General features: G+C 43.5%; 1 protein-coding gene across 2 annotated transcripts in view; it reads left to right on the forward strand.

The window, feature by feature from the left end:
- The window catches only part of kat6a (K(lysine) acetyltransferase 6A), a 73,940-nt gene that overhangs the window by 21,953 nt on the left and 39,014 nt on the right, over nucleotides 1–12,973 (forward strand). For both annotated transcript variants that reach the window (XM_084338231.1, XM_084338232.1), the window contains exon 3: nucleotides 11,309–11,417. In XM_084338231.1, the coding sequence (XP_084194357.1) occupies nucleotides 11,309–11,417 (109 nt within the window). The remainder of the gene's footprint in view (nucleotides 1–11,308; nucleotides 11,418–12,973) is intronic.

Raw genomic sequence — 12,973 nt, forward strand, 5'->3', positions numbered from 1 at the left:
CGGCGCCCGCCTTGTTGACATTTTCTTTGCAGGAAGTGTATTGGCACATTCAAGTTCTGATTGGTTGAAAATTGCCTTCATGTTCGCCACCTACTGCCACCTTTGGCAGTGTACCACATCACTGTGCTCGGGTGACAAAACGAAAGTGTGACTCGCCTCCCGCTACGTTGCGGCGAAACTCGCCTGAAAACGAAGCGAAAGTCTAACCGCAGCCACAGTCTGCTGTGCCAGGCAACTTGGGGCTTTGTAGACCAGCAGCAGAATGTGTATTGCTCACTGGAAGCCAGTGCAGTGATGTAAGAACAGGTGTGATGTGTTCAGACTTTCTTGTCCCAGTCACACCACAGACGTCTTTGGAAGTCCAGAGGAAAGGGCATTATTTATAACCGTCTATAACTATCTATGAAGGCATGCATCAGAGTCTGACTGAGAGAAAATGTCTAACCTTGGATATATATTTAAGTGATAGAATGCTGTTTTTGTGATGCGAATGCTGAGTCGGCATCCATAATCGCACCAAGGTTTCTGACCTGATCGCTGCTCTTCAGGGACGGATAATCTAAATATGCAAAGTAGGGCTGTCAGTTTATCGCGTTAATTAGATTAATTAATTACACAGCAAATTATCGCGTTATGAAAGTTAACTCAAAATTAATTACAATTTTTTTTTTTTTTTTAATAATTTTTTTTTTTTATCTCATTCATTCCATAAGAACGTAGAATACACATTACAGACTTTTTTTTATATGGTCCATTTGCATGTTCTTGGTATATGATTCTAGGGACATCTATGGATCAGTGTCAGAAATACTGTGTCTGTTACTAGGCTTGAGTAAATTGTAATGAACCAAATGAAAATATCAATACAATTTTTTTTTTTATCTTTGACTGTGAATAACACTATGCTCAAATTGACCAGACCTGAAAAATCTAAGCAAATTAATAGATGGAAGATGATTAAACAGAAGGTTTGTAGATACAGTACTGAATTCTGCCATCCGGACACATGCAATTTGAAATATGATTATAGAATATAGAATATCAGGCATAACATGGTTATGCGATTAAAATGCGATTAATTAGATTAATTAATTACAAATCCTGTAATTAATTAGATTAATTTTTTTAATCGCCTGACAGCACTAATGCAAAGATGTCCTTATCTTTTGAAAAAACTAAGAAGTTCCAGGCACTCTTCATGTATAAAAAAGCTTTAATGAGTTACTTAGTTCATATTAGAACAATTAAAAAACACCATGTTTCGGCCTTCTTCAGGGCATACAAAAAAACAAATGTCCTTATCTTTGTTGAACCGAAGAAATTTACGAGTCATCCAATGGTTTATATCTTCTAAACAGGTAAACAATGAAACAAGGGAGTGGTTGGGTAGTGTAGAGGTCTAAGTACTCACCTACCAGAGACCCAGGTTAAATCCCCGGCAGCGGAACCTCCAGCTTGGATAGTCGTACCTACGAACACAATTGGCGACTCCTACTGGTTGGTCACGGCGCCTGTTCAACAGGGAGAGGATCTGGGGGAGACCGTGCAAACCTCTGCATGCGTTACGCAACTTACGCTCTCCCAGTGAAACTCATAGCTGTCGGGTGAAAAGAAGCAGCCTGGCGACTCGGCATGTATCGGACTCTGCATGTGGTAGTAAGTCTACACCCTCCCCAGACTGACCGTAGGGTAGCACAATGACCATGGGAGAATTGGCATAACACCTGGAACAAATGTGGGTGTGGAAGAAAAGGCAAAAGGCAAAAATAAGGAAAACACATAGATAACAAGGCTCAAATCATTGAAGGACAATGAGGTATACAGTTTTGTATAATCAGCTAAATGATATGCTAAATGACTTGTGTTTTATTTTTTTTTATTATTATTTTTTAGCATTTTTACAGCTTTTTCTTAGTCACGCAGGACCGACAGAGGAGAGGGCGAACGGGAGGAGAGGTGGGGAGGACATGCGACAAATAACGTCGGGTGCTGGGATCGAACCCGTGTCGGCCGCGTAGGTGCGCGAGCCACTATGGTATGCGCCACGAGGGCGCCCCATAACTTGTGTTTTCTAATAGCGTGATCGAGAGGGAACATATGAAGAACAGGGGCCCAAGAATTGATCCCTGTGGGGCCCCATACCTTCCCTGAAGTAAAACGTCCAAGAGAGCTAGAGAAATCCTGACCATTAGGGGTGTAACGGTACGTGAATATGTACTGTACCGCCTCAATGTGGTCCTCCGGTACAGTACGCGCTAGGGCTGGGCGATATGGGCAAAAATGATATAGCGATAACGATATCGATAACAATCTCATATCACTCAATAAAAAAATATCTAATATAAAATATATATATATATATATATTTTTAACAACATGTATGTTTATTTTGCAGCAATTCTTTGTCGTTGCCGCCATCTTTAGTGTTACATCTCCTCACACTCCAGTTCTCAGGCTGCAGCTGGTTTGAAAGCGAAAGTAAACCGGCTTCTCTGCTGGCTGTGGCTCCAGGGGAGTTGAACAGTTCTGGCTCTGCTAGTTTCTTTTCTATCTTTTGGCGCTTTTTTGGTGGACAAACCACTGCACATGTGCACCGTGACTCATGACTGGAGACTAGCTCTGCTAGCACACATAGCCTACTGTGTACAGACTGTTTCAAACTGTATTTTAAATTAGAAAGCAAACAAAATAAATGGACAAGAGAAAAATAAATCTCAATTTGGTCAGTATTGTCATTTGGACAAGCAAAGCCATTACTTTAAGTTGCAGGCAAGAAAGACAAGTCTGTCCAATGTCTCTGGTTTTAAAACTGCCCTGTTGGAGGTCACAAAAAAAAAAATATATATATATATTCTATAATATTTTTTTCAGATATAGAGCATAGAGAGTAATAGAGCCCCGCTACCTAGTGTCCTCTCGTCCGTATTTCAGCCAGCAAGTCATACCAGCTCTGTATAAACAAGCACACGCTACAGTTGTCCACGACTTATCCAAGGCATCTGCTATATAATAATCTTCAGATTTACTTTAAGTGTTATTTGTAGGTAAGCCTTAGTTTGCTCAGTAAATTATGGCCAATTCGTTTTATATTGTTTAATACAGTTAAATAAATAAATAGATACCGAAAATCATACCGAACCGTGGATTTTGTGTACCGTTACACCCCTACTGACCATGTATAGGTTTTTAGAACTTTCTAGAAGTGGGCTTGATAGGCTGACCCAGTTTTCCAGTCTGATGCATCATGATGTTGTATCAAATGCTTCGCTCAGGTTCAGCAGTATGAGCATTGAGCACATGGAGCTTCCTGTTTGCTAGCTTCCTGTTGTGTAACTACTACTACTACCTTAATACTTTGAGTGCCAGCCATGGCATAATTCGTTAGTTCATGCCAACCGCTGAGTGCAAGCCGACGAGATATCTCGTTTTTAATCGTTATTTTTTTTATTAGCAATTTCCATTCATATTTCCAGTCGAGCGCGGCGGCTCGCATTACATTCACAGGGCTCTACAGTGCGACCATATTGCTCGCATATGCCCCTAAAAATATGTGTGTGCGAACCTCAAAAATCAATTACGCGCACGGTGTGCGACTGCAGATTACAGCCTTCAGTCGTACTTTTTATTTCTCCGCTGAGAATCGTTAAAAAACTACAAGTCCCACATTGCACTCAAGCCAACGGTCCAATCACAGTAGAGTGAAGTGACTGGTTTCATGGGAAATAAAGCAAATGACCAATCGGAAGCTCTCATTTTGCTTGTTTACTTCCTGAAACTCCGCCATTGCGATCAGGGCTCTCGTTTTCCGAGACACTAACTTATTATAGTATCTCTCTTACCAATAGCAATAGATTTTAGAACACCTAGATTTATCGATAGCAATAGTAATATAACGTTAATGCAACAAAACAAATGCCTTGCTTTGTTAATCATAACGTTGATGCAGTAGCGCAGGGGTCGGCAATTAGGTTTGCCCACGGGCCAAATTTTCCCCAAGCCATTGTGTGGCGGGCCAATGATAATGACATTTTTTTAACTCTGTCAAAATAAACGACATATACATGTTTGCACATGTTTGTCTTTTTTCTATTATAAAGTGCCTCTAACACAGTGCATAACACATGAACAGATCAGTCATTTGATTTTAATGCATGTGCTCGCATTATAAATCGAATGTATTATTATTAGTATAACCATGAACAGATCAGTAGGGTGCATTTGATTTGAAGCACCACGGCGGGTGTATTATACATTGAATGTATTATTATTATTATAACACATGAACAGATCAGTAGGGTGCATTTGATTTGAAGCACCACAGCGGGTGTATTATACATCGAATGTATTATTATTATTATTATTATTATTATTATTATTATTATTATTATAACACATGAACAGATCAGTAGGGTGCATTTGATTTGAAGCACCACAGCGGGTGTATTATACATCGAATGTACAACTCACCATAATGCAGGCAGACCTGGGCTTATTATTGTTTCTGCTTCGGTCCATGCTAATGTTTGAAATATGTCAAATGTCCACTCGCGTTGAATGCCCACCCATGTCCACCCAACTTGAACACAGTTGCTTGCTTCATTGAACCCATTCTGCAATCGGTTAATAAAGTTTTCAATCAATCAATCAATCAGCCTCGTGTTGCCATGTGAACACGCGAGAGACACCGGTTGCGATAAACCCGTATTTTAAATATGACTCCTCGTTTTGTTTGTCTTGGAAGTCGTAGTTTCCTCTTCTGGCTCCTGAGTTGGTATTTCCTCTTTGCAAGAAGCTACCTAAAGATGTTTGTTTTGTTTTGTTTTTACTAAATTTAACTAACGTGGTTTAGTTGAATTAAATTAGCTGACGCACGCCCTGGGGGATCACTGCACCGGAAAAGAGAAACTATACGAATTTCCCATTGGTTCTCCGAGTCCACGTGATCATTTCTAGCATTTCAATTGGCTATAGTGACAATTGCTCACAATGTTTCCTTCCACCTATGTATGCGAGTCGTCCTTTTCATCAATGAATGCGATAAAGACATCTCAGAGGAACCGACTGACGCATAAAAGCCTTGAGAACTGCCTGCGGATTAAAGTGACGTCCATATCACCAGATATCCAGCGAATAGTGACCGACGGGAGATGCCACTTTTCACACTAAACTAAAGTGAATACTAAGCCTGCTATTGCCAAATTGTTTAAAGTTTAATTGCATTGTTTTTGCAATGTTTTTAATTGCATTACTGTTTAATGCCAAATTGTATTTTTCATTTAGTTAACGAATGTCTCGTAATTTCAGGAGCTTCTTCAAGCACTCTTTTTGTTTAAAATTAATTGCATTGTTTTTGCATTGTTTTTAATTGCATTACTGTTCACATGCATGTGTGGTGCCGTCAGTCATGAGTAAAGATAAAGCTTGAATGATTTACTGAACTGGTGTTTTTATTTCATGGACTCGAGTTTCCCATTTCAGCACCAGCGCTGTCCACCTCACTTTGAGCAAGCATATACGGTACATTGCACTCGCCTGTTATTCACTCTCAACATGGATAAAACATAAAGTATGCATATAATAAAAAGAATATATATATATATATATATATATATATATATATATATATATATATATCAAATATAATATTAATATAATATAAATATAATAATAATAAAAAAAATAAATAAAAATGATTAAAATAAAATAAATATCATATTCTCAAAATAAACTGACGGGCCAGAAATGATTGCTGGCGGGCCAATTTCGGCCCGCGGGCCGCCTATTGCCGATCCCTGCAGTAGCGTATGTCGGTGTGTTGGCTGTAACGGACATGACAATAACATAACGTGTACACATTAAAATTGCGATAATCTACTCTAACATTTTCAAATCGATGCAGTTGAATTTCCCCCTTAGGATCGATGCATTGTTACACCCCTACACAAGTCACTGGCCCACTGTGTATCTGTGTGTATAATAACTTGGCTAGCGTTATCAACAGCAGAGATGGGCAATAGGGTCCAGCTGCAGCGCCGGACGGCCGGAGTGCAAGCGGTGTGATGTAATTGGCAGACTCGACTGTCAATCAATGGTCTACCTGACACACAAACTCAAACAATGTTTCTGTACTGGAGGTGTACAGTATTTCAATAGGCAACCCTGAAAGGATTATTTTTCTAGAAGAGCAACACAGCCAAAACATAGGCATTGTATGCATAAAAGGGGCTAAAGTTAAGTGACTGAACCTTTTGTAGCAGTAGTTTGATTTGATAGTTTATTTGATAGGGACAGCACATGTACATCAAGTACAAAATACAAAATGTAAACATGCAGGGTTGTAGCAAGAGCTAATTTACACACATGCACGCACAGTACAAATATACATTTATATAAAAAAAAAAAAAAAAAAAAAAAAAAACTGTTACTTGAAATATTTTCACTGTGCTCCTAAATATTTTTGGGTGCTCCTAAATTTCTTTGTGTGCTCCTAAATTTTTTCATTTAGGAGCACATGTGCTCCTTGGGAAAAAGGTTAGCGTAGAGTAGAGCCCTGATTCACCATACGAGAAATATTCAAAGTTTCAATCTGTTTGCACATTAGTATATATGTGTTCGACTTACGTAATGATTTGCTCCATTTTGGTCTGAAACGCAGACAAATAATCCTCACAAAGCGAATGTTGACGTTATCCAGGTGAACGTTCTTCATTCAAGCGAGGCATTCAATACAGCTGTTTGGCAAAGCACTAGCCGTCCCCCATTCCTTTGCTCGCTCTACTCTAGTCACATAACATTGAACGCACGCGGAACGTCCGCCTTGCAAACATTGCAACTGGCTATTGGACTGGCTTCGGGTTCAATTTTAAAATGATTCCAAACTTCTGACATTTTGTCTAGCTGCTCAGGTGTTATGAGTTATCAGGTGGACCTGCCGGTGTTTCTGGAACGACGCGTTGTGAGCTTGTAGGTGTGCTATTTTCGGCACACGTCACTGTCGTGCGACGGTGTAAATCAAAGGAAATGTGTTTGTTTTGGCAAATTCTTCTGCTCTGTGTGACAATAAATAAATGAATGATGATATGTAATTTAAAACCAAAACTAAGGCCTCGGTATGAGTTTAAGACGTGAACATGGTCATGTTTTTTTTTTCCCACTCCTGATTTATTATTATTTTCTTTTTCCGATCCCGATCCTCTGAAAATCACGTGATCGGATCGGGACATCCCTAAAGATTGGCTCTATGGCGGTGTTATGTCTCTCACTAGAACTGAAGAAATAGGCCAAATGCCATCTCTTAACCTTGGTCGTTGTTAAAGAGACACTGTCAGACTGTAACATACTAGTGTCTGGGCTGTAGGTAGTTGATCATATTAACTAGTCAAGCTGTACAGAGATTTAACACGGATGGACATGGATAACATTTCCCTTACGGATGAGAACATGCTTGATAACAGTTTTTGTTTTTGTCTGATGTGTGGATTGGATTTCAGTGGGTATATATCGGGGAGGAGGGGCTTCTACTGCTGGCCACACCTCAGGCTCTACCAAGAGAGGTCTGGAGAAATTCACAGTATAATAAGTTACTAAACTCCAACCCACACGTCAGACCAAAACTGCTCTTTTGCCTAGAGGTCGCTGTTTGATGGCATTACAAATGTTACCTATAACGAGGGCTGTGAAAACATGATTGAAAATTGTCAAGTAGGGCGGTTAGGTGGCCGAGCGGAGATTGCGTTCGTCACCAGCCCCGGAGCTGAGCTGGATTTGCCTGTTCGAATCCAGCTCACAGCTCCGGGGTTGTCACCAGCTTGGCTGGCCGTCTGCACTGATACAATTGGCTGTATCAGAGGGTGGGAGAAGCTGGCGGGGTGGGTCCGGGTCGTTGTAAACAGCGACTCCTACAGTTCGGTCGGGGCGCCTGCTAAGCACGGATAGGACTTGAGGGGGATAGTGTGGTCCTCCCACACGCTACGCCCTCTCAATGAGACTCCGCGCTGCCAGGTGAAAAGAAGCGGTGATTGGCTGGACGTGTGTCGGAGGAAGCACGTGGTAGCCTCCACTCTCCCAGATGATCTGACTGTGGGGGGTAAGTGCGCAGCGACCAGGAAGGGACTGGGAATTGGCATACGACTAACATTGGGATGGGAGAAAAAATCGGAGGAAAATGGAGGGGAAAAAAGACCAATAATAAAAAAATAATAATTGTCAAGTAAATATTCGATTTCGATTCAATAAATATTCAATCGAGAGGGAAAATATGATTTTAAGAAATAATTATAATTTAAAACAACCCTATGTCCGCATTACTCTTAAAAGGTTTGTGTATTTCAGTTTGTGGTGTAATCCTGTGGAATGGCTTAGATGAAGAAACTAAAATGAGCAAGAACATTGTACAGTTAAATATTCTTTAGTTTATCATTTTTATTGTGTTTTTTTATATGGTTGATTGATCGAGATAAAATAAACTCAACTCGACTCATATTACATCCATATGTTTGCTGCTCTTGTGCTGAAGTACAAAAGACGTGTGAGTGTTGAGTAGGTCAGGGTAGGATTACTGTCCCTGGCTGTGTGTTTTGTGTGTGTGGACCACCACTAACCTGTAAGACACGTTTTTGAACTCCCGAGGTAGCAGTTCAAGTCTGCCCGGTAGACGCAGCTATAGTTGTTGTTGACACGAGGCGTGTCTAGTTGGCCATGACTAACGTTTCCTGCCGAATCCTCTCACTCATCTATAGCCGGCATTCGGTTCACAACTCGCAGGCTTAAAATAGCCCTGTGCGCATGAGTCAAGCGCCAGAGCCCCGTAACACTTGGACTAACAGTTGGTATGACAATTCAAGAATGCCACACACACAGTGTAATAACTGTCCTGTGAAAAGGCAACGGGGAAATAAAGCTCTTAGGAGGAATTTTGAGGATCGCGTTTCACTCATTCACTGCATGTCCCATATCCTGTCCCAGAGAGAGAGCCATTAGCTTCTCTGTTTTGTCTGTCACGGATTCATTTACAGTCGCACTTGGTAACCTAAGCCACACTGTAACAACATGTGTGTGAGCTGGAGAAACGCAGCGGCGTCGCAATGGCCACGTTTACTCGAGCACGGAGATGGTGAACGAGAGCACTTGACCTCCTCTCTGGCAGGGAACGAGTTAAGTGTCGAGAATGATTGAGGTGTTGGTCACACGCAGGCTGCACAAAGGGTTGGTTGCTGCTTTTCTCCTTGCTCTTTCGCTTTCCTTCTCGTTCCCTCCCTTTCTCTCGTTCTTGTCAGTCTCTTTTACACCTTTTCTCTCTTTGCTTATCTTCCTCTGTCCCCCCCTCCTCCTTTCCCCATGTCTCTCCCTCTCCCCCCTCTCGCTCTCTCTCCCTCTCTCTCTCGCTCTCTCTCTCTCTCTCTCTCTCTCTCGCTCTCTCTCTCTCGCTCTCTCTCCCTCCCTCTCTCTCTCTCTCTCTCTCTCTCTCTCTCTCTCTCTCTCTCTCTCTCGCGCTCTCGCTCTCGCTCTCGCTCTCGCTCTCTCTCTCTCTCCCCCTCCCCTCCTCTCTCTCTCTCTCTCTCTCCCCCTCCCCTCCTCTCTCTCTCGCTCCCACTTCCTCCTCTGGCATGAGGTATCCTTGTGCAGCTTGCAGTGGGAGAGTACCCTGAGTCAGAGGGAAATGAACCCAATAAATCAAGCTCTCCGCCTTGTCTCCTCCCTGCCTGGACCTGCCGGCCGCCCGGCTGTGTGGCGCTATGTATGTGTTCATGTGTACAGCAGCCAGCCAGCCGGTCAGCTAGCCTGCACCTGCCCCAGCCTCACCATAGCCCCCCCCTTATGTTTGTTTGTGTTCATACATGCAGGCACTTAGGCTGGCTTTATGTTACGGGTCCCAAAGCTGTCGTGTACCGCAATAACAACTCATTTTGTTCGACGTCTTAGTCCCCTGAAACACATAGGAAATGCATCACGGAATGAAGACGCAAACTGTTAATTTCTCTTTCCAGAATTCCTCTGTTGGTAGTTCTATTACCAAATGATTACCAAAAAAATCACATACAAATCATATATACACATTTGCCCTACTGCATAAGTGTCTTTGTTTCAATGTCCATAGCTACCAACATTTTCCTTTGAGCATATTTGCAACATACTAATAGTGTGTGTATACTACAACATAGTGAAATCAAATCAATAGTGCAGCTTCAATGTAACTCCAGTTCCTTGCAACTTATTTGTATATTGACCGTTTTGTACTTGAAGCAACTGATACAAAATCATGGGTTGGGATGCTCCGGAAACTGCAACTAATTGCTCAAAAGTTGCATTATGTTAATTGTTAAGCCAGCCTTACCTGTATGATTGTGTGTGTGATTGCGAGTGCACCTGCAGATAGGGGCAACAGTGGCTCGGGAAGTAGAGCAGTCGTCTGGTAATCCGGATGTTCCGGGCAGCGTGTCGAAGTGTCCTTGAGAAAGACACTTAACCCCTAATTGCTACCGATGAGCAGGTCGGCACCTTGCATGGTTGCCTCCGCCGTCGGTGTGTGAGTGAATGAGTAAAATGTGAGCGCTTTGGATAAAAGCTGCTATATAATGTAGCCATTTATTTATATGGGTCTGTCTTTGTGTGTTTGTGCGCTATCAGTGTGTCTAGCTGACGATGCCTGTGCGTTTAGTTTTTTGTGCAAGTACCTGCCCCGGTGCCCGCTGACGTTTGCGTGGTGTGCGCTGGGAGTCTGGGACCGTGGGTGGCGTTCCTTCCTGCTCGCTCGCTGGTGCTAGCTAAAAGATTTATGGGGCCGCTCCACAACTGAATGTCAGATGGCGTGCTTCAGAATAAGCATCTAAAAACGCAACCTTAAGTGGCATGCACGGTACTCTTGCTATTGAGATGGGAATCCACAACCACGCGACCAATGAAGAAGCAGAGTTCAGCCTCTTTACTGCCGTTGATTGAGCTCCACATAATAAAGAGAACAGACTTCTAAATAAGAGTAGGTGCTGCGACATCGCCGACATGTCACATATAAATTATACACGTTAAGAAGCTGGCTATTCACATAGAGCCGAATAGACTGTGCCGGCAGTACCGTGTTGTTCATCCTTCATTCCAGCATCTTTTTGTAATACACACACAATTACAGTGATCTGATTGTGGCGGGTCTCTCACAAGGACACTTTGTTGTGTTCCATTCAGTACAATGGAGCTGTTAAGTGACTGACTCTCTCTCTCTCTCTCTCTCTCTCTCTATCTCTCTATCTCTCTCTCTCTCTCTCTATCTCTCTCTCTCTCTCTCTCTTTCTCTCTTTCTCTCTCTCTCGCACAGCCGGTGGCAGATCCCATCCCCATCTGCAGCTTCTGTCTGGGGACCAAGGAGCAGAACCGCGACAAGAAGCCAGAAGAGCTCATCTCCTGTGCCGACTGTGGCAACAGCGGTGAGTAGCCGCCCCGGTAGCCCCGGAGCCGGGCTCCTCCTCCTGGCTGCTCCCCGGCTGTGGATATACGTGTCACTAACGCTTGGCTCGCTTCATATCACAGCCAGGCAAATTATTAACATAGAGACTGGAATTAACTTTAGATCTCCCGGGGCGACGATATGTCATTTTATTATTTATATATTTACTTTATATGACCTACATCATCTGGGCCACTTAATTGTCACGCCCAAGTTGTTAGTGTTTGACAAATAAGTGGCCCGGGGTTTATGTTCAGGTCATATAAAATGCTGTAGGTAAAATAATATTACATGACATACCATCACCCGGGAGATCTAAAGTTTGTTTCGTGTTTATTTGCCTCGGCTGTGATAGGAAGCAAGCAAAGCGGCACGTATACAGCCAGAAACCAGCAAGGCTCCTCCCAACATCCTTTGTCCCATTGACTTAAAATGAAGTTAAGAATATCTTGATGCTTGAGCCTTTTAGAAACTTGTTAGTTAGGGTTTGGCCAAAAAGTCATTCAAACCGCTGCAGTAACTGTCCAAAAAAATAAAAATCTTAAAATCTGAGACAAACGAGATGAAATCTTAGACCCACATTCCTCTTTATCCCTGAAACATAGCTCAGAATGATGGCTTTTCTACAGTCTGGAAGGGCATCTTTCACCCGTTCATTTACACATTATGGACTGACCTGATGGCAGGCTGCAGGGATCTCTCCATGGTCCTGATTACAGACAAAACACTCAGTTTTCAATACGACAAGGTTCCTCGGAGACTCCTAAATTACATAGTGCTGGTACCTCCCACACTGGTACCTCCACACTGGTACCTCCACACTGGTACCTCCACGCTGGTACCTCCACACTGGTACCTCCACACTGGTACCTCCACGCTGGTACCTCCACACTGGTACCTCCACGCTGGTACCTCCACGCTGGTACCTCCACGCTGGTACCTCCACACTGGTACCTCCACGCTGGTACCTCCACGCTGGTACCTCCACGCTGGTACCTCCCACACTGGTACCTCCACGCTGGTACCTCCACGCTGGTACCTCCACGCTGGTACCTCCCACGCTGGTACCTCCACGCTGGTACCTCCACGCTGGTACCTCCACGCTGGTACCTCCACGCTGGTACCTCCACGCTGGTACCTCCACGCCGGTACCTCCACGCCGGTACCTCCACGCTGGTACCTCCACGCTGGTACCTCCCACACTGGTACCTCCACGCTGGTACCTCCACGCTGGTACCTCCACGCTGGTACCTCCACACTGGTACCTCCCACACTGGTACCTCCACGCTGGTACCTCCCACACTGGTACCTCCCACGCTGGTACCTCCACGCTGGTACCTCCACGCTGGTACCTCCACGCTGGTACCTCCCACGCTGAAATGTTGTACTTTCAAAACAAGTCAGAATTCTCTCGCTGGAGGTCGGCTAGGTGGCGCAGTGGGCAAGGCGCTCGCCACCAACACAGGAGATGCTGGGTTCGAGCCCAGCTCTCGGCGTTGCTACCAGCTTGGCTGGTCGTTCATACTAATACAATTG

This window comes from Notolepis coatsorum (assembly GCF_963971535.1).
Source record: "Notolepis coatsorum genome assembly, chromosome: 2".
Classification (NCBI taxonomy): Eukaryota; Metazoa; Chordata; class Actinopteri; order Aulopiformes; family Paralepididae; genus Notolepis; species Notolepis coatsorum.